General features: G+C 43.2%; 1 protein-coding gene across 3 annotated transcripts in view; it reads right to left on the bottom strand.

Annotated features, from left to right (window-relative positions):
• Positions 1 to 677: 677 nt before the first annotated feature.
• FBXL7 (F-box and leucine rich repeat protein 7) overlaps positions 678 to 23185 on the bottom strand; it is a 372640-nt gene continuing 350132 nt past the window's right edge. For all 3 annotated transcript variants that reach the window (XM_078066584.1, XM_078066585.1, XM_078066586.1), the window contains exons 3-4: positions 8298 to 8909; positions 678 to 1622 (exon numbers count right to left, since the gene is read on the bottom strand). In XM_078066584.1, coding sequence (XP_077922710.1) covers positions 886 to 1622; positions 8298 to 8909 — 1349 coding nt within the window. In that variant the 3' untranslated portion in view covers positions 678 to 885. The remainder of the gene's footprint in view (positions 1623 to 8297; positions 8910 to 23185) is intronic.

Here is a 23185-nt window from a genome sequence, read left to right as displayed (position 1 = left end):
CTCCTGAAAGCACCCACAGAACCAATACTCTTGGGAGAGGTAGATGCCTCATATGCTGTAGGCCAAGGCACTGCTCCTGACAATCTCTGTCCTCTCAATTCTAAAATGGGTACGAAGCGATCATCGAGCTGAATGGCCTCTGATTCAGTGCGGGAAGCCGAAGCCCAGAGATGTCAAGTGACTTGCCCAAGGTCACACAGCTATGTCTGTGGCAGAGCTGGGGGGAGGGGGCGGGAGGGGAGAATGCAGCTCTCCTCCTGCACAGTGCTGCTTGCCCGAAGTGATTCTTTAGAAAAGGGTTGGAAGCGCTTTGTATATACCACGTGCTAGGACATTTATTTAACAAGAACTTGCTTGGGCGCGGGACTGCTGAGTGCGGCTTAGGCCACTCAAGCGGTTTAAAGAGGAGGAGGTCTGGAGAGCATCATTATCCTGGATGTGTGGTTGCTGTTGGCCAGGGAGGGGCTGGGGGGGCGGGGAGCGGTGGGGACAGGGTGTGTGCGTGCAGAAGCCTGGGATGCCGCCGGGAGCACAGAGACAGAGAAAGAGGCGTTCTTAAACACACTGCCATCGGCTTTCTGAGGTACCTCTTTGGGGAGAAGAGAAACTGCCTACAGATGACCTGACCCAAAAAACCAGTTTACCGGCACAGCAACTTGCACCCCTCCCCCGCCCTCCCCCCGCTCTCCCCCCGCTCCCCCTTCCTTTCCTTGACCCCTGTTGCCCACGAGCACTAAGGAAAAAGAAAAGCCAGATCCCTAAGAGCCTCCCAGGAAGCAAGGGCTGCTACGGGTGAGCGGTGCCGGCGCTTACAGACGCTGCTTTCCGGAATCGCGCCACCGTGTCCGCGTGCGGCCGCGCAGCGCGGCGGCCCGAGCGGCCCGTTCAGAAGAAGGCGGGGTTGGTGTGCTCGATGACGCAGCGCTTGCAGTGGCGCTTCACGAACCGCAGGGCCTCCACGGACACCTCGCAGTCCTGCACGTTGAGCATCTGGAGGTCGAAGCAGTTGGCCGCCACGATCTGCAGGCCCTGGCCCGTGATGCTCTCGCAGGACTTGAGGCTGAGCCGCTTGAGGTTGAAGCAGTTCAGCGCCAGGCACTCGAGGCCCGTGTCGGAGACGAGCGGGCACTTGCCGATGTCCAGGGACTTGAGTTTGGTGCAGTTCTTGGCGAGGTACTCCACGCCGTGGTCCGTGATGCCCTCGCAGCCCCTCGCGTTGAGGTAGCGCAGCTTGCTGCAGTACTTGGCCACGTAGCGGATGCCCACGTCGGTGACGCGGCCGCAGTGGGCGATGCTGAGGTACCGCAGGCGCGCCTCCAGCTTGGCGATCTCCCGCAGGCCGAAGTCGCTGACGAAGCGGCAGTCGCTGACGCTCAGCTCCTTGATGGAGGTGCAGTAGATCATCAGGTAGCGCAGGCCCTCGTCGGTGAGGCGCACGCAGCGCCGCAGGTACAAGTGTGTCAGCTGCGTGCAGTGCGCCGCGATCGTGTGCAGCCCTTCGTCCTCCAGCACGAAGCAGTCCGTCATGTCCAGGTAGCGGATGGAAATCTGTTTGCCATGCAAGGGGGACAGTTTAATGGAGGCCTCCCGGGTCAAGCTGATGCAGGTCACTTTGGAGCACCCTACACAGAGAGACAGAACACACGCTCAGAGAACCTTCGAGAACCGGGGGTGGGGTGGGGGGTGGTATGTGCCTCACCCGGGGATGCCGTTGAGGATTCCTTCTCGAACACCCCCCCCCCCAGCGCGGCCCCCGATGTTACCCTGCCCTTTTCGACCCCTACGGAGAACAAGAGCAAGAATGGGTTCTCCCTGCTCATCTGATCGTTTAACGATTACGGTCATCTGGGTTTAAGAGGCTCCCTAGGCTTTTGAATCAGAAACACCGCAGCTCCAATTCCACATCCATCACTGGTTGCCTGACATGGGGCAAATCAATCCTTCTGAGTCCTTCATTTGTCTTAAAACGGGGATGATCATGTTCCCCACAGGTCGCTGTGAAGAATAAAGGAGACAATGCTTGTAAATATCTTGCCCTGGCCCAGAAAGTTCTGGAAGCTTGGTAAGGGCTGATTCTCTCCCTGCAACGGTCCTGTAGCTCTGTGGTCAAAGAGGTAAGATCATGCTGGAGAAGGCTTGGCCATGCCCTTGGTTTGGCAGAAAGAGCATGTGGGAGTCACACCTGGTTCAGGTCTACTTCTTAGGGCCTCAGGCAGGAGGCTTAACTTTTCTGTCTCAAGGCTCTTGTCTATGCAGTGAGCATGAGCAGCTGGGGTGCCTGTACTGTTGGGGTATCATGAGCATGCAATGAAATAATGGGTACAGAGGTACTTGGAAAACTCCAGGGGAAAGATACGTAATTATTAATCTAACCGCTGGCCACCTGGAGACTCAATTCAATTCTTTTTGGTCAGGGAAGCACAACTGTGTCACCTGGATGACTGCTCCAGCCCCTCAACCAGTCTCCCTGTCGTGCCCTTACTCCCAACTGTCTGTTCTCAGGCCGGAGAGATTCTGGAAAACAGAACTCCAATCGTGTCACTTTGCTCAAAGTCTTTGGATGCCACCCCCTAAAGTCTAAGGGTCCCCTGAGGACCTGTAGCCCTGCTCTCTTTGACTTCATCGCTTACCCCACTCCTCTGACCCCGCTGGCCTCCTGGCTGGTTCCCAGACAGCTGAGCTGCCCTCCTGCCTCAGTGTCTGTGCACGGGACAGGGCTTCCCCGGGTAGCCCCGTGGGCCATCCCTGCTTTTTGAGGTCTCTGAGCACACGTCAGCTTATTGGACAATTCTTCCCAATCACCCTGTATGAACCAGTGTCCCCTGCTTGACTCCCATTTCTTTTCAGCACTCTTTATCACTTTGTGGCATGATACATTTATTTGTTCACTTAAGTATTTGCTGTCCTCACTCTGGAAGGTAAGCTCCTGAGGAAAGGGACTCTGGGCTGTTCACTGCTCATCCCCGGTTCATAGCTGGTGCTCACTAAACACCTGTTGAATGAACAAACTAGTGAATTATAGTGAAGAGTCTTCTGTAGGAAGATCAGATAGGATAATTCATTTCATTTATTTTTAAACAACAAACATTTATTTCTCACAGTTTAGAGGCTGAGAAGTTCAAGATCAAGGTTGCCAGCCAATTCATTTCCTGGTTTCTGGTGAGAACCCTCTTGCAGACAGCTGCCTCCTTACTGTATTCCCACATGGTAGAGAGAAGGAGAGCAAGTTCTCTGGTCTCTGTTATAAAGGCACTAATCCCACCATAGGGGCTCCACCCTCATGACCTCACCTAAACCTACTGACTTCCCAAAGGCCGCACCTCCTAATAGCATCACAGTGATGGCTAGGGTTCCAATATAGGGACTCTGGGGAGACACAAACATTCAGTCCGTAACACTATCCTCCTCTTCCCACACATTAACCAGACCTTTCCCCTCAGGCCAGTGCTCTCATACCAAAAATGTCTCCAGCAGATGGCAATTAGGCAGAAAGCATGCCCAGCACACGGGAGGCCCACCCCAGTCACATGGGGGGTGTGTGGAGGGAGGAGTTTTCTCTCTTTATGTAAGTACCTGCAAAATATATATGATTTCACCTTCTGTCCCGTAAAGCCTATATAAGCCTCTAGGAAATATTTGTGGACCTTGATCTAGAGCTAATTTTGCCCCACTCAGGATAATTTAAATTCCAACATTTAAATGTCCTCAGGACTTTGGCCATGGCCGATGTGAATTTATACTATAAAACAACTGTCTGTTTTATACTTAATTATAATGCTTTTATTTGTATTGAATTATGAAGTTTACAGAATGCTTTTATAAACATTTCCTTACCTGATTTTTAATCCATTTTACTGATAAGGAAATGAATGCTCAGGAAGATTTTGTTGTTGTTGAGATCTAGAACCCATTTAATACTCTATCCTTTTTCAGATGATTGGAAGATATCTTTAGCTATCTCTCTAAACACTGTTTCTAGCTACTCTTCCCCTATGAATGTGTGTATACATGATACATTATATACATTACATATTATATATAATTATATATAAAATACTCATTCAATGTATATTTCAGTTCATCTGATATTACATAATATATGTACAGTATATTTTTAGTATATAAATATAAATAATATGTCATTATATATATATATATATATATATATATATATATATATATATATTTCATTCCACTACATAAACTGTATCTGTATTTAATTGTGCTAATGGGGACGGTCCTCCCACCTCCTGGCAGGCTGCCCAGGAAACTCTTATAAAATTCAGGTCCTGGGAATAATGAGGTTCAAAAGCCAAGTGCTACCAGGTCAAAGAATTTCAGGAAAGAGTAAAGCATACAATCCAATGCTGGAGAACAAAGATGGTGACTCATCAGAGGCTGTCCACTCTGCTCTATCCAGTAGCCATCATGGTTTTGCAGAAGGTGGTTGGTAACCCTCACCTTCAGCTTTGAAATATTCCTTTGTTTTGAATTTCCTTTTTTTTTTTAGAGTGACTGTAATCCTGCTTATACCGAATTTATATGTCCACAGTAGTGGTGGCCTATCTGGGATGCCTGTGAAGGCATTTTGTTTTTCAAGCTCAGATGACAACCTTTGTCCCTAAACTCTTAGTTTCGGTTTCTTATTATTTTTTTTTTTTTAATATCTACTAAAATCTGATGCACTCCAGGAAGGATATTATATTTGATTCAGGGAAACATGTGCCTTGTTTTTGAAACCGAGTCCCCAATTTAATGAAATACTGGTTAAGCTCAGTTTTGGTAAAGATGCTCTTTTGATCTGCTTGTATTATTTTAGATCAATAATTTTAATTTAAGCCTCAGCCTTAATTCTTACAGATTTGTTAAGTTTGGACTGAAAAGAAAATAAATTGGTCCATGGCCCAGTAGGTAGTATCTGTGGTTAGTTCATGCATTCATACATTACAGAGATGCAGAGCACCTTAGAAATCATCCCATTAAACCTTCATTTTTTAAAGATGAGGCATCTCAGACTCAGTGAGATTATGAGACTCATACAGCCAGACAAGGGAAGGTTTTCTGATGCAAGCCTTCAATTATAGGAGAGGAGGTAAGAAATGACGAGGATATAGCATGCAATTGATGAATTGCACAAGAGATTTAGTGTAGATGTGTCAGCATGAAGTGAACATTTAGATACTGAGGAATCAGGAGTCTTGGAAGTGGTGAGTATCTATGAGAGGATTCTTGAGAGAAGCAATTTGGTTACCTAACATGGAGATTAGGCAGTAAGGTGATAGCATGAGCAAATATGAGACCCAAGAAAGCATGGTGGCAGAGGGGTTGTGAGGAGTGGCCATAAGGTGGAATGCAAAGTATCTGAAAGCATTTAATGGGAACTGAGATAGGAATGGTCCATTGGGATCAGATTATGGGGCCTGCCCTAATACTCAGGGTAAGGAGTATGGATACTCCTCAATAGGAAATGAACAATCTAGGTTGAACATATCTGTGGGGTTTCTTCCACTTAATTGCAGATTTGGTTCTGCTTTCACAAAAATGTTCTTCGTTACCATCCCCTCTCATTATTGGAGAACTCCAAGTGTCTGGTTGTAAGAGGACCCTTGGAGGCAATTTCATTTGCGATAATTACAATATATTATACTTTGAAAACTGGCCTGCTTTACTGTGTTTCATTGATGTTTCAAGACATTATTAATTGTGATAGTTAACTTTATATGTCAACTTGAGTCAATGATGAGGTGCCAAGACATTTGGCTAAACATTTCTGGGGGTACCTGTGAGCCTGTTTCTGGGCAAGATTAACATCTGAATCAGTGGACCCAGTAAAGCAGACTGCCCTCCCCAATGGGGATAGGCATCATTCAATCAGATGAGAGCCTGACTACACCAAAAGATGGAGGAATGGAGAATTTGTTTTCTGCTTGACTGTTTGAACTGATGCATTGGTCTTCTCCTGCCTTTGAATGAGACTTACACCATCAGCAGCCTTGGTTCTCAGGCCTTTGGACTTGGACTGAACTGTACTGTCAGGTTTCCCGGGTTTCTAGCTTGCAGATGGCAGATCAATCTCTTTACACATACACACACACACACAGCAGATCAGTCTCTTTACGTGCACGCTCGCGTGTGCACACACACACACACTGTTCTGTTTCTTTGAAGAATGTGGACTAAATATTAATAAAAGGTAACACGTGATAATGACAAAAGCCTACAGCTAGTTATAGTAAGTTTCAATGACTTGAAAAGACAGCTTTCAAGGTGAGTGTAGCAGGGACAAGAGAGTCTCACATCCTCTGGGGTAATTAAGCTCTAGACCAGCAATGAATCCTCCAAAGTCGAGGTTCCTGCCAGTGAGAAGGCCAGCTCGAAAACCAAGGAGAACAAGGCAGAGGTGAAATCACCTCTGGCAGCCCTCTGGCTTCTCCCAGTATCAACCTAAGGTTTCCAGATTCCCACAGAACTGGAGTGCACCATTTGGAAAACCCCGTCCCCTTCCCCCCCATAGCTGGAATCCTGTGCTCTTCACTTGGTGAGTTAGAGATTCCCTTGTGTACATAGTGTCTACACAGGTCCCAGCGGGTCACTGAGAGGCGTGTGAGAAAACCACAAATATATTCGGCTCTGCAGATTAGGGGGATATAGCGGAAGGGCATCAGGCTTACAGAATGGTTAGTCAAAAGGGCCTAGCCCCATCCACTCACTCAGGCTAGAAGCCCAGGAATTTCCATTCCCAAAGTAGTTTCTACATTTCTGAATTTCAAAAGGACTCCAACAGAAAAGGGCACAGTACTTGCAGCGCGTCCCGAGGGTGTTCAGGGAGCTCCTTCAACAAAGATGGGGACTCCAAGAACAAGTCATTCTCTAACCTGATTTTTGAAAAGACAAAGAAATGAGGTGTCTAAAAAATAGGCCCACGATGCTCAGAATCTTAGAATGTTAAAGAAGCCAATTCCTTGCCTTTTTTTTTTTTAAACTGAAGAGGAAACACATCTCGAGAAAAATGTGAACTGTCGCAAATCACAAAGTTTTGAAACCACTCTCTACCACATCACAATGCTTTCTGTTTCCAGAATTCCTTGGAAGAAGAATGTAAGAAAACCTCTTTGTTTCCTGCCTCTTTAGGCCCGCAGCTGCTCATGACTAACTGAAACTACGGTTACTATGGTTTTGTCCCGAAGCCAGCGGAAGGGGGTGGAGAAACGAATTGCTTTCCAGCGAGGGAAAGAATCTGCGAAAAATAATTGACTGTCATCTGAAATATTTTCAGATGTCGGCTTTTGAAAGAGAGAGCAAGCTCAGAGAGCAGACTTTGACTTCAGATTTTGTTGGAGGGTATCATTTACCTCAGATGCTTGTAAATCCCAAATTCTGTTTATTCGCCTGTCACAGTGGTTTTTACTTCTTGACCCCTCCCCGACCATCCCTGAGGTTGTGGCTCATGCTGTTCGTTTAACTCCCTGATGCATCTTACAGATTTCAGCCTCTCCAATGTTGGTCTTTTGACTGGGCGGTGGATGAGATAAAGAAAGGCTGTTAGTCCGGCTGGATCCACGTCTGGCGCCAAAGTATGAGTCTGGGTTTTAATTCTTCCTGCCTGAGAGAGGTTTTCAAGCAAAGCAACCATGCTGGGATTTCCCTCAATTTTAAAAAGATCTAAAGGCTCCACTTGATGGGCCTTATCCTTGCACTAGGTAATTGAGAATTTTGCTTAAAAAAAAAAAAAAAAAATCCAAAATCAACCCAAGGGTGAGGACAGTGGGGGTGAAATATAAGGAGACACTTGACCATGATGGATTTTCCCCAGGGTCTGCAAAATGGCAAGCAATCGTGAGCACGGCCCGAAGCACAGAATCAGCGTAGACACAGCTTTTGGGCTCCATGAAATAATAACTAATGGACATAAAGGGCGGCGTCTAAACTACCTATCTTTGGGTTAGATATTTGGTTCCCATTCTCTATGGTTGCTCTGAAATTCAGTGATGGCTATGGGGAGGAAGGACAGGTTTAAAAGTCACATTACCTTAACAGCCAGACAAAAAGGTGACTTGAGTGCCTTTAAGGAGTGGGCCTTGTGTGATGAAAGGGATACCTCTGGCCTCTGGGGTCGTGGTTACACAGAGACAGTCTCTCTGGAAGAGTCAGCGTCCTTACCACCCACCCGCCATCTCTAATGGCTATCAGGGAGGGGACCTTGCGTGTGGGGGGGCAATGTCCTCTACTGCTTTGGGAGGGTGACCCGGAAGGCCCCGCGGATGGGGGGGTGGTGGGGGGGGTCAGCCGCCCTTTACCTGACACGTCCAGGTGCTCCAGGTTGGGGCAGAGGGACACCACGTCGAAGACCGCCTCGTTGGAGATATTGTAACAGCCCGAGACCTCCAGTCGCCTCAGTTCGGGGCAGCACTGGGCAATGGTGTAAAGCCCTCGGTCCGTGAGCCGCCTGCAGCCGCTGACAGTTACGGTTTCCAGCATGAGACACACGTTGGGCGTGTCCTGACAGAGTCTGCGGGTCAGCACCTTGAGGGCGCGGTCCACGTTGATGGTCTCGCCCGTCAGGCGGATAGTCCTCCAGAGCCGCGGGTCCCAGGCCAGGTTGTACCAGCGGCGGCACACGCGGGCGCAGCGGCACAGCTGGTTGGTGGGCAGGAAGGAGAAGATCTGCACCATGGACTGGTCCGGGAGGCGCTCGATGCTGGCCTGCTCCTTCTGCGGTCTGGAGGCCAGCCGGATGAGCGGGTGGGTGAGGCGGGTCGGGGGCGGGGAGTGGACCATGGCCACCGTCTCCCCGGTGATGGACGATGAGGAGGTGGACGAGCCCCTTCCATTCTGAAATCCGGGCAGGTTCGGGGGACATATCAGGGCTGGGCTGGGCGTGCTCAGTGTGCGCATGCTCAGGTCGGAGTCTGGCAAAGGACAGAGAGCAAAGGGTTAAAAGGATGGCCCACAGCGGAGCCCGGGGAAGGAGGCAGAACGGTGACACCCAGTCCACCGATATGCCTCCTGGGCAGACCCCGTGCTGAATCCATCACCTGAAGCAGAAGCACATGCAAATTTCGCCCATTCCAGGAATTGTCCTCTATCTGCACGAGGGGCGGGCAACCCCCTCTGTGAAGGGCCTGATCTGGAATGTTTGAGGCCCTGCAGGCCACATGGGCCCTGTCTCCCGTTGCCATTAATCCACCCTGCCATTGTAGTGCAAAAGCTGGCATAAACAATACGTAAACGAACAGGGGTGGCTGTTGCCATAAAACTCCTTTTATGAAAACAGACCAGCTGGATTTGACCTGCGGGCCACAGCTGGCTGACTTCTGATCTCCATTAATGGTGATCATCTAAGGGGCACAACTTCAAAGTTTCATTATCTCTATTCTGGGGAAAATCTCACATATTGTGAACACAAACTCTTTTCCTCTTCTAATTACATTTTGAGTAGGCAGGTAATTACCTTCCATTGACCAACGAAGGAATGAGTTTTGGAAGAGGAAGACTGGCAGATGGACATAGTGTTTGCTGTCTTTGCCCTGGCCTGCCCCCTAGCGTCCAGTCCCCCATCTTTTGATAACCGTACCCCAAACTCCGACTGCAGTCTGGGGTCTGGGGAGCCACCCCACTTCCGCCATTAGACTGGGCACTTCAGGTGGTGTTTCCAGGCCTTGAATATCTGTGGCAATATATATTTTTCCTCCTTCTTAACAAGTCTGCCCTTTGCATTTCAGTGACGTGACTCCCATTCTATTCCTTGAAACCAGAAAGACCACTTAATGAGGATACAAGTGGTTTTTAAATTTATGACGGATTAAGAATTCTTTAGGATACCACTTTAAGAAGTCTGCTCATTTCATACCCCCACCTTGATATCTATATGAAATAATTTATTTTCTATATAAAGATATTTATTGTGTACTTTACATACATAGATGGATAGATTTATTTAAGATGACATTTATTCTCTCTCTCTAAATATGTTTATATTTTTCACACACACACACACAGAGAAAGAGAGAGAGAGGGAGAAGAGAATTTATCTCCAAAACGTAAGTTTCTTTATCTGTGAAAAAAGAAATAAGTGAGCTGGACTAGATGATTTCTAAGTCATTTCCAGCTTTAATTACAGCTCTAAAGACTTAAACAAAAATTCTTTCCTTGTGTGCTTTTCCACATTTCATACTTTGGGAATTTTCAAACACTCATTTTTTTTTTTTCCAAAAAACTTCCAGTAATAACATACAACACAAGAACTTCTGACACTGGGGTCTCCACTGAGTGTCTATTTGTAGTTTTCCTACTGGTATACTTGTTCTACTGTTATAATGTTTTCTTTCAATTTACTTCTTTATAACCTAACACTGAAAATGTCCTACACATGTCCATGACTTTGCTCATGGATCATCTTTGAATTACTGTTTCCCCCCACCCCGTTCCCCCCCTCCCCTCACCTTGTCTGCCTCTTGAAATAAAAACACTAAGTGCAAACGCCACCTCCTCTAAGAACATTTTCTTAATGTCTTTGAGATATAATCAATCACTTCCCTATTGAAATCCCCATCCTTTGTTATTAGGCAGTTGTGAATTTATCTTTCCCTAATGTGCTTGACTGTATTATTTTTCTCAATTTTGCATCTCTCCCTATATCCACGTATCTTTGTCAGGTGACTCCGTGGTTCCTCCAAGGGACAGTAGATTTGTTCCATCTAATGATGTTGGGCTTGGCTACGTGACTTGCTTTGGCCAGTGAATATTAGGACATGTGATGTGCCCAATGAGAAGAACATGCTTGGCTAGTCCACTGATCTTAGGGTGCTGAGAGGCCCATGGAGAATATAGAACTGCCTGAAACCTGCAGCTTCGAGCCAAGCTCAGCCAAGCCCAGCGGGGGTCACCCGATGCCCAGGTGAGCCACAGATGTGTGAGCTAGAACACTGAGCTTGGTGTGATTTGTTACACAGCATTACTGTGGCAACAGATGACGAATATACCTTCATTACATTAAAAACTCCTTTGAGACAAGGATTAAATCATTTTCTTATTTGTATCCTGGCAATACTTGGCACAGTTTATGGTGCATAGTCGGTGCATATGAAGTTCTTGAATTGAGAAGAAATACTTAAAATGTTTAAAAAACAATCATTTCTAGCTTGGCATGTACTTCTCCATCCCAAGTGGTATACATACTGTGTTTTAAATCATTCATAAGAAATGTGTACATCTCTCTTTTGTAAATATATAGTAAATCTTTAAGGAAAACACTACATGCAAATCAGGGATTTCAAAACTGCCATCCAAGCTACCGTGGTACTAACCTTCATCATGATGTGAACTCTGAGAACTGCCTCCAAACTTAGCATTTTTCTTAGGCAGGTGAACAGCTAATTTAGGGCCAGGAGGGGAGGGCAATCTTAGACTTTCAGCTCTGACATTTTCCTGGCTGTGAGGGCTCTGAAATCTCTCTCCTGCCTGCCTATGTTCTGTTCATCTTGAAAGAGAAGACACTTCACAGTGCTCTGTGGAAACCTGCACATCTTGAGTTATGCCCCTGTGGGATGAGCATGCTTGTGGCAGGGAATCGAGGATTCCTAAACTTGCATCTATAACCGATTCACTTTTCTTCACTCTTTCATGCTCCCTCCACTGACAGAGAGAATGGGAATGCATCCAGATTGACCAGAACTGCTGTGCTGTTTGCAACACATTCCGTTTTTTCCTTTGCCAATAATCATACCCGAGTGGTAACGGAATTCACACTCAGAAAGAGATGGCAGCCTCACACATCTGTGAGGAACATTCTGTCCTGGAGAGGATTCAGGAGCAAGTAATAGCTCTCTTTCCTGCCTTTTTCTAGAGCTTAGCAGCAGAGTTCTCAGGACTAATTCATGATTGCCAGGCACTGCTCTCCCACGCAAGGAGACAAGCAGGGGAGCCTGGGGATTTCCACCAGGAAAGCTGGATGTCTCTTTTGCCAGAATGTACACTAGGGTTCTCTGGATCCTTCCTAGTTATTCAGGTCAGGAACCCTCAGAGACTTTTTGAAAGGGTATGATTTGTCATAATTGAATAAATAGCACCTGATGATTAAATTGGTAATAAAGGGCAATGAGTAATGCAATGGTCTAAATGTTTGTATCCCTCTCAAGTTCATGTGGAAATCCTAACCCCGAAGGTGATAGTATGAGGAGGTGGGGCCTTTGGGAGGTGATTAGGTCATGAGAGTAGAGCCCTCATAATTGGGATTACTGCCCTTATATAAAGACACTCCAGAGAGCTGTTGGATGCATTAGTATTTACAACTGTTTTATCTTCTTGTTAGATTGTCTCCTTTATTATAATAGTGTCCTTCTTTGTCTCTTGTTACAATCTTTGTTTTAAAGTCTATTTTGTCCGATATAAGTATTGCTTCTTTTCACATCCATTTGCATGATAAATGTTTCCCTATCCCCTCACTTTCAATCTGCATGTGTCTTTAGGTGTGAAATGAGTCTCTTGCAGGCAGCATACAGATGGGTCTTGTTTTTTTTTTTTAATCCATTCGGACACCCTGTGTCTTTTGTTTGGAGTGTTTAGTCCATTTACATTCAAAGTAATTATTGATATATATGTATTTATTGCCATTTGGTACTTGTTTGTGGTTTCTGTAGTTCTGCTCTGATTCTTTCTTCTCTTGCTGTCTTTCATGGCTTGCTGGCTTTCTTTAGTGATCTACTTGGATTCCATTCTCTTTATTTTTTGCATATCTATTACTGGTTTTTGATTTATGATTACCATCAGGTTTGTATATAACATCTTCTGCATATAGCAGTCTATATTAAGTTGATGGTCACCTAAGTTTGAACCCATTCTTTACTCCTTCTCCCCGCCCCCATTTTAGGTATATGGTGTCATATTTTACATCCTTTTATTCTGTGAATTTCTTGGCTGATTTTTACAGATATACTTATTTTTACTGCTTTTGTGAGTTTCCCACTTTTCTTACTCTTACTTACGGTCTTTCCTTTTCACTCAAAGAGTCTCCTTTAGCCTTTTTTTGTAGGGCTGGTTTAATGGTCATGAACTCCTTTAGCTTTTGTTTCTCTGAGAAACTATCTCTCCTATTTGGAATGATAGCCTTGCTGGTTACAGTATTCTTGGCTGCAGATATTTTCCTGTTAGCACTTCGAATATATCAGGCAACTCCTTTCTGGCCTGCAAAGTTTCTGCTGAAAAATCTGCTCATAGCCTTATGGGGTTTTCCTTGTTTGTAACTGTCTTCTTTTTTCTTGCTGCTTTTAAAATTCTCCCTGTATTACTACTTTTTGCCATTTTAATTATATGTGTCTTGGGATGGACCTCCTTGGATTGATTTTGTTAGGGGATTTCTGTGTCTCCTGGATCTGGATATCTGTTTCCTTCCCCATATTAGAGAAGTTTTCAGCTATTATTTCTTCAAATAAATTTTCTGCCCCCTTGTCTCTCTTCTTCTTCTGGGATCCTTATAATGTGAATGTTATTATGGAGTCACTAAGTTCCCTAAATCTATTCTCATTTTGTGTACTTTTTCTTCTCTCACCTGCTCAGCTTGATTACTTTCCATTATTCTGTCTTCTAGGTCACTAATTCATTTGTCTTCTTCTGCTCTGCTATTTATTCCCTCGAGTATATTTTAAATTTCATTATTGTGTTCTTCATCTCTGATTGGTTCTTTTTTGTCTCTTTATTAAAGATCTCACTGATCTCCTCCACTCTTTTCTCAAGTATCTTTATGATCATTACTTTAAATTCTCTATCAAGCACGTTACTTATCACTGTTTCGCTTAGGTCTCTTGCTGTGGTTTCATCCTGTTCTTTTATTTGGGACATTCTCTTCTGTCTCCTGATTTTGTTTAACTCTCTATGTCTGTTTTTGTGTGTTAGAAAAGTCAGCTATATCTCCTGCTGTTGAAAGTAGTGGTCTTATGAAGAAGAGGTCCTGGAGTGCCCTGCCATGCAGTGTCCTCTGTGCACCAGTGTGTTGTGTGCGCTTGGCTGTTGTATCCTGGTTGCTTTTTCCTTAGGTCCAGTAGTCCACGGAGGCTCTCTTTTCCTGTTGTGGGCAGGCTTTGGTCCCTGGCTGGGGGTAGGGGGTGGGGTGGGGTTGGTGGAGGAGCGCAGTCTTACAAAGGTGCATGCCAGTCTGCTTGGGAAATGAGACCCTCGGCCACTGGGACTCAGGCTTGGCAAATCATGCCAGTCCGGAGACACAGTGTTGGCAGGGTTTGTGCCGGTCTTCTGGGTAAAGGGGCCCACATCTCTGGTACTGAGGCAAGCAAGACTGGAAAGGGTGGATCTAAGGAAGCACTGTGGGGCGGGGCTTGGTGTAAACACGTTAGGTCGTGAATGTCAGTGCCACTGGTTCCCACAGGTGGCTGTGTGTTTATGCTGGGGGGCAGAGGAAGGAAATGGCACCTGCCAGCTCCTTTGTTCCTGGAGAACTCCCTCAGTGATCCCTGCCCCTCCGAGATATGCTCCAAAATGAGTAAACTACTCTCCTTCCTGTATGTCCCAGGCTCTGGGCAAACCGCTGCTTCTACCCTGTATCTCTGTGGGCTGTTTGTCATGCTATCTCTTTGAAGGTGGGGACTCAGCTTCCTCTCACCCTCCAGGCTCTCCCAGAACTGAACCTGCTGATGTTTAAAATTCCAGGCATTGAGTCCTTCTGGTTGTAAGAACTCATGAAATTCAAAATTCGGCTCCTCTTGCTTTCAAAGCTGATGTTATGGGGATTTGTCTTCCCCGTGTGATAGTCTGTTTCTTTCCCTTCTCTGCACCTGTGACTCCCTCCCCCCAACAGATGGCCATGGTCCCTTTTGCTCCCCTCAGCATCTCTGACTGCATCTCTGCCCTTCCTACCTTCTTCAGTGTGTCCTCTTCTCTAACTTCAGTTGTGGAGTCTGTTCTGCCAGTCATCAGGTCATTTTCTGGGTTATTTACACTGATGTGAATGTTATCTAGTTGTATCTGTAGGACAAGGTGAGCTTAGGGTCCTCATACGCTGCCATCTTCCCAACCTCCTCCAAGACAGGTAGCTTTTTAAATTTACCAAGACTACTGTTTTCCCTGGAGACATTCTTTGGACAAACTTTTTTCAAAAATAAATACATAAGTTGATAATGAAATCTGTTAAAGGAGGACTCAATGAATTACTTTGTGGTAGGATGGAAGGCTGAATGGAGGGATAGGCAGACAGACAAAGCTATAAGAGGAAAAATTATAAAATCTGCAAAAAGAACATGTCTGGTTAATTACAGATAAAAGAATCAGAGAAGAGGCTGTCCATTATGAATATGTAAGACTAAGAAAGATAGAGATGAACACATGTAAGTGTCATGAAAGCAAAATGGGAGAATTTAAAGACATGAGCATGTATTTTTGCAATGAGATGTGTGTTTTGTAGCCTGTTGTCTCGTAATGACATTGGGAAGGTGGATATAACCAAAAGATTGAAATAAAATGAAAAACACACAGCACTGATGTCTACGGGAAGATATACAGAATGGACTGCAAGGAATACACAGGGACAGACGCTGGGTACTAAAATTCAGTAGGTTGGGCTGCTACACATTCTAGGATTACAGATTTATAGGCAGAAAAGAAAGTGACGATTCATTCTTTCATTGGCTCATTTAACACACATTATTACTGCTGCTTGAGTGCCCAGTGGAGTCTAGGAAGAGAGGAGTTTTTGCATTTGACTAGATTATAAAGCAAATGTTCCTAGCCCACCTCCTTTCTATACCACAGTCCCATTAAAATACTTCTACAGCAAAGAATCTGACCTCTCTATTTTCTTGTATCCTTTAGGGAGAGAGAAAAATGACTTTTTTGAGAGTGTGCTCAAATCACACAAAATCCAGGATGGTAAGGGATAGAAAAGTTTGTCTAAGTCTGGAACAAAAGTCAGTTTTCAGAAGCCCAAGGTAAAAACAATGACACAGAATCTCCCAGTGGTGGGAAAACATTTGAGTGTTGTACAAAAACAATGAATTGTGGAACACCACATCAAAAACTAATGATGTATTGTATGGTGACTAACATAACAAAATAAAATTAAAAACAAACAAACAAACAAAAATAATATTTTTGGTAAGCTTTTGGATTTTCTCAAAATGCTGTAATCTTTATTTGCTACAATGGAGATCCTAAGGCAAATAAATAATTACACTTTTTTATACTGATATTTTCATCTATTTATTAAATGAAGAGATGGTGGATGCCTTAAAATTTAAGCACTTGTGGCTCCATTAATAATTTAAAACATTTCCAAGTATGTAATTTATGTGAGAACAATAAGTTTAATGTCTTTAGGTTACTTTAAATATGTAAAGAATACCAAAAAGTATATTGTCTTATTCTGGGGGGGAACAAAAACCCAATAAACTTGTTTTTTCATGGTTTCAAAAGTCCTGGAAATTTTACATCTTTAATAATTATAGTACATTATCAAAAATATTCAAGGCATCTCAGACACCCATGCTTATGAGACACATTTTCTTCCAACTAGATAGCTGCCTGTTTTGCACAAGTTTTTATTTTCGAACCACTGCTGTTTACACTCTAGGAAGTCATATTTACATTATACTGGCCTTTCAAAGTCAAAATTTACAAAGCTACTCTGAATTTTCCCTCTCTGATTACCAAAACTTTTCTGCAAGATGCTTTCCATTATAAATTGTCTTTCTACTCAAGAACTCTTGCCATAAAAAGCAAGGTTTCTTTTCTTAGCTTAAACTCAAGCTTAAAAAAATAGATCTATAAAACCTTGCCAGTGAAAAAAAAATACAATCTGAGGGATCTTTCTTCTTCTTGTTTTATTTCAAAATATTTTCTTTTAATGTGGTTCACATAATATACACACCCTAGAACTTATTTAAGGTATTGGTTGCATAAAGTGGAAATTTATATAGACAAGGTTGATCTTGCATTTTACCTGGAGAAAGTTACCTCTGGGACCCAAAGATTCTTGCTAAGATTGTGCTAAGATTGTCTTCCAGAAGGTGGCAACCGCCCCCCCCCCCCCCCCAGGATCAGGTTATGGCTAACACTTCTGTCCAAGAACAAAAACCTGCCTTGTTGTCATGTGGACCAGCACAGAGCTATGGTGATTAATCCTCGAAGTCTTGGGGAGGAGGATGAGGCTCCTCTCCTACAGGGCATATGGTTTAGTGAAATGCCCAGCTCTGTATTTAGCTGGAACACCAGTTCCCTGGTGTATTCAGTTTTTGACTCTAAACTGAGCTCAGCATGGATTCTGTTTGACCTTTTTTTTTTTTCCCTTAAAGGGAAGAATCATACTGCTAAGGAAGCTTTTAAGCCACATTGTTCTAAAAACCACAAATATAATCAATGAAATATACAGAATGCCATCTTTGGAATCTATAGTGCAGTTTGATTTTGTCAGCAACATGAGTATCTAAAAAGGATGTCTTATGAAAGTTATGCCATAAGAAATAACAGGTAGCCTCAGAAACTATGGGACAGTCCAGGATTATAATTCATCAGCCTCCTTATGGTTTTATTCTAGGTTGAAATGACAACATCTTAGAGCCTTCCTTTTTTCTTATCTGTAAAATGGCAAAGGGTGACCTTATACTATTTATTCTTTAATGGAAAATAAGATGTTTCATCCCTGAGAGAGTACCACTATTAGACGCTATCCTTTTCAAAAGGCGAGGGGATAGTCTCCTTATGGTAGGGCGTGTATTGAGAATCTCTTTAAACATTTGTTAGTCTTCCTTTTTAATTAAAAGAAAGCAGGTTTCAGATGCAAAATCTTTGACAGGCAGCAGTATTTAATAACATTAATTTAATTATATTTTTATTTTTTTATTCTTCATCATAATTTTTTTAATTTAAAAATTATCATCTATTTGTAACAAGTGATACTGGTCTTTCAAGTATTTGGTTTTTAAACAATAATGTAAATTTACTTTTGAAGATATTAAGTGAATAGTAGTACAGGTGGTAGGGAGACATCAGCAAATGTCATGACAGCATTTGTCAATGTCTTACACTGTTAAGGTCAAAAAGAACACTGAAGACAGGGGCGCCTGGGTGGCTCAGTCGTTAAGCGTCTGCCTTCGGCTCAGGTCATGATCCCAGGGTCCTGGGATCGAGCCCCGCATCGGGCTCCCTGCTCCATGGGAAGCCTGCTTCTCCCTCTCCCACTCCCCCTGCTTGTGTTACCTCTCTCGCTGTGTCTCTCTCTGTCAAATAAATAAATAAATAAATAAATAAATAAATAAATAAAAAGAACACTGAAGACAGATGAACCTGCATTCTGGTCTCTGCTCTGCTATATGCAATCTGTATCATCTAAGCCAAGTAACTGGAACTTCATAAGCCACAAGCCTCCTCTTTTGTAAACTGGAAGTAATTCCACTCACTTTATAGAGTGATTAGGTGGAGGCTATGAAACGTGGTATTGTTATCAGTAGAGGCATCTGGCAAAAATTATACAATCTCAATGGAGGGCTTCATGGGGAAGAAATTCTGGGCCCTCCTGCTATGGGGCTATGTTTTCAGGGGGCATTATTCTGGATTCTCTGGTATCCATAGTCCCCTCTTTTTGAATATTGTTGTCTCCATAAACCTTTGAGATGTCTTTCATGTTGGTGGGGCTGAAAGAGGGGAAAATAAAAATAAAAATCCATGTCTCCAGCATACAATATACTTAACTCTTGCTAAACAAAATACGGCCATTGCATTTATTGTCAAAGGAAAATGTTTTATATGACATGGTGAAACTGCTGTCTCATTAAAATTCTCCCATGGTTTTTACAATACCATTCTCTCTTCTGCTTTTCCTTTCTACTTCTCATGTGTTGTTTGCTCACCCTCTTCTGTGTGTACCACTTATATATTGATATTCCCCAAGGGTTTCATTCTTTATTCTTCTCTGTTAGCATCTGGCCTCCCTTGAGTTGGGGGGGTGGGGATGGTTTATGCACTCACATGGCTTCAGCAATTGCCCTTCAGCTAATGATTCCCAAAACTCAATTTCAAGTCTGGACCATGCTGTCTCTTTCAAATATTAAACACATATATTCAAATACCTGCCAGACCAGTGTTACTTAATATGATAGCTCTAGCCATCTGTGACTATGCAAATTAAATTTATTAAGACTAAACTAAAAATTCAGCTCCATGGGGGCACATTTTGGGAGCTCACTAGCGACATGTGGCCAGAGGCTGCTGTACTGGACAGTACAGATACAGAACAATTCCACCGTAAATAGTATTAGTGGGGGTGCTTGGGTGGCTCAGTCAGTTAAACGTCTGCCTTCAGTTCAGGTCATGATCCGAGAGTCCTGGGATTGAGCCCTTGTTGGGCTCCCTGCTCAGCAGCAAGTCTGCTTGTCCCTCTCCCTCTGTCCCTCCCTCTGCTCATGCTCTCTCTCTCTCTCTCAAATAAATAAATAAAATCTTAAAAAAAAAAAAAGAGTGCTAGTGGACAGCACTATCTCTACTAACCCATTCCCTGAAAGTGTACTGGATATACCTTCATTACAATACATACAAGGCTGAACGCACCAATGTCCTTTGCAGAGAAGAGCCTCTTACCCTTATATACTGTGTTGCTGTTAATGGTACCACTACTCGTCAAGTCTGCCTCCTAAGCTAGAAACCTGGGAATGACCTTGAATCCTACTCATATCTAACCAGTTGATTAACTTATGGAGCTAACAGTCCTCTCTTCTCTGTCTTCATGGCTACCACCCCACTTGAAGTTTTCAACATCTCTGTCTCCTCTCAACAATTCCTTACCTGAGATTCCTGACTCTTCCTTCAAATCTCCACTGCTCTCATATAGCCTCTGCCCTGCATTTTTTGAGTTAACCTTCTAAAATATGATTCAGCCTCCTGCACCAAAACGTTGAATGACTCATTCCTTCTGTTGTGGGTTAAGTTGTGTCCCCAACAAGATTTGTTGAAGTCCTAATTCCTGGTATGGGTGAATGTGACCTCATTTGGAAGTAGGGTCTTCGAAGATGGAATCAAGTTAAGATGAGGTCATACTTGACTACAGTGGTCCCTAATCCAATATGATTCAGTGTCTTTATAAGAAGAGGAAACAGGGACACAAGGAGAGAAGACAGAAACACATGGACACAGAGGTAAGATGGCAGCATAAAGATGGTGGCAGAGATTGAAGTGATGCTGTCATAAGCCAAGAAATGCCTAGGGGCACCAGAAGCTGAAAAAGGTAAGGTCGGATCCTCCTTCATGTCTCTGCTAACACCTTGTTTTCCGACTTCCAGACTCCAGAACTATGGGAAAAGAAATTCTGTTGTTTTAAGCCACCTGGCTTGTGGTACTTTGTAACACACTTCCAGGAAACCTACACACTTCCTTCCACACTTTTTTTTATTGATTGCTTCCCAGGTGTCAGACATTATACTAGGCACTACTCAGGGAATAAAGTCCAATTTTTTAGACTGTGTAGGAGACCAGAAGTTGTATTCCCCCAGACGAAGTGTAGATTCCTAGTCATACCTCAAGTGCCAGGTGGGAAGTCAGCTTCTCTGTCAACTTTTCCAGATCCACCTAGACTAAGTACTACTTTGAGTGTTTCCCTTGAATTCAAATACATCTTATCTTATCCCTTTTCACAGTGTCTCTCTGCTCACTGCACTGTGAGCACCTCGAGGCCAGGAGGTATCTCACTCATGTCTAAGTGATTCCAGACTCTTACCTGGATTCAGCCATCCAGAAATCATTCAACTAATGCACCATAAAGAGTGTTCTTTGCTTGGTCCTACCACAGATCCCTTTCGGTTTTCTTTTGGTTGCTGTTGGAAGTATTTATAGGAACTACTTGGAGGAACCAGGTGTTCCAGATCGAAGAAGAAGTTGGAGCATCTCTGTCCTTTATCAACATTTCATTTTTAGATCTTTTTCCTTTGTCCTTCCACTTAATTTAGGCTGAGATAGTACACACACTCAGCTTAATGATATTCATCTACTCGGAAGATATTTAGAAAGACATATGCACACATAAAAACAGTCTCTTGCAGCACACATCACCTAAAGTATCCCAGAGTCAAATTCTTAGTGCTTTCCCCCATGCCTCTGCTATTGTAGGTTACTCACATCTCTGTTCACTCCTAATAACGATGAAAACATAAAAACTCACAATAAATAAAAAAGAATAACACTTTTACATTGACTCAGAATTGTAAGACTTATTCTGTTTAAGTTTAGTTACCTAAGATAGAACATGAACATTTCCCCCCAGAACTGATTCACATATCAGTGGTAATCAGCAGAGCTGGCTTTTTCTTCGCAGTGCAGGAGAGACAGTGATACTTATTTGCTGTTCTCTAGAGAGCTCATGGATAGCTTTGCAAAGCTTGGGAAATGAGCCAGCTCTTGTCTTGACAAGAGAAGAAACACATAGATTTTCATGAAAAGCCTTGCAATCCATACCGTTCAACCTTCAAGTCGCACTTTTTTCGGCAGCCTTAATTGTTTTCTATCTTCAATTGTCAGATAATGCTTCCACCTTATTTCTCCATGAATAGCTGTGAAATTCCAACGTTTGAATCTTTCAACGTGCAATACATGGTAGAGTATTGAATTTAGATTCTGGTAAAGAGAAACTTATAAATTTTCAGTTCACAGCAGAAAGCAGGCCTCACAAGGGGCTCTAGTCTAGCTCACAAATCCAACTTTCAAGTGAGAAAAAAGAGAAATCTCTGGTAAACTCATGAACATGTACAAGATCAATAATTAATTAGAATGTTCCCAGAGCAAAGCAAATCCCTGAATTTCCTTAGCCATTTGAAAATATGATCCACTGTTGTTTAAATTCTTTACAACAATTTCTTTCAATGTAAAAACATGTGTAAAGCATTTATTATATACAAGACACTGTTCTAGGTACTACAGAAATATTGATTCATAAATGCAATTTCCCCATTACAGTTTTAAATGCTTGGAAAAACAAATGACGAAATGATGTGGAGAAATATTTTATTCTCTCTACAGTAGCAAATAGAGAAGGCAATAATGAAAGGAAATTAGTATATTTAAATATCATTTTATTTACCTGCTGAGGATCTCACAGCAGCCTGGTGGGTGGACAGCTTACACTGACCTGGGATACATTTTGCATGGGGAGTTCTCTGGGTCTACTAGTCCAAGTTCAAATGTCTTTTGGGGACTCCAGGGCTACCCTATATGGTGTGACTTTCCCAAGGAATAGACCCAATACTCATTAGCACAAGACTGGCTTTTCAATGGGCTCCTGGGTTTGGGGGGCAGGACTTTACATGGTCGGCTCATGGCTCCAGTTCTAGACTATCTTATTTTTCAAAGGTTAAATCGTACTCTTTTAGGGAGCCCCCATTTTAAAAGGTGATTAATAATAATCTTTCAGAAATTCACCTGCAGAGTAGAATTCAAGCAAACCAAAATATTTCTGGGAAATCACTCCAACTGCATAATATTTTTCTGTAGAATTAGGACTTCTCATCAAACTTCCAGTTCTCATCCATATTCCACTCACTCCATAATTTCTGAGTCATATTTCTCTTTAGGAAGATACCTATAAGTTTATATTTATTGGATATACTCTTAACAGCATTTGGATCAAGATTACAACAATAAATCTAAAAGTAAGTTGCTAATTATAACGTGGCATTAATCAATGTTTGAAGTTCCCACTTAATCTTGAGATCATTAAAAAAAAAAATGCTTGGGGCGGAGGCTGGAAACCTGGAGGGGTGTAAGTGTTCATCTGATACATTGGAGATAGTTTCTATTTAAGACAACTTTTCTAGACAACCTGAGCTTTTAGTTCCCTTTAAAACAAATTCTGAGACTTAGTCATAAAGCAAACAAAATGGTAGACTGTGGTTCATCATTTATAAGATATTTCATATAGTAGGATGTAAAACATTCAGGAGATTACAGTTCTAGTTCCTTCTTGGAAGCTAAGGTTTGACCATGTGCCATGGGTCAGCGTGGGGATGGGGGTACAAATGGAGTGGGAGGTAACTCAGGGCCTCATCCCCTCCATCCTGCCCTCTGCATTATTCCCTTTGCTTCCCCAACACTTATCGAGAATCTACGTTGCTTTCAGATGTGGACTACCTTGCCTACCTTCGTAAGTTTAGATCTGAACCCCAAATACTTTATTTTTACCAGGAAATGTTAACACTCTGACATT

This window comes from Halichoerus grypus, chromosome 2 (assembly GCF_964656455.1).
Source record: "Halichoerus grypus chromosome 2, mHalGry1.hap1.1, whole genome shotgun sequence".
Taxonomy (NCBI): Eukaryota; Metazoa; Chordata; class Mammalia; order Carnivora; family Phocidae; genus Halichoerus; species Halichoerus grypus.
Note: the sequence above shows the minus strand (reverse complement) of the source record. Positions and strands in the feature narration are given on the sequence as shown.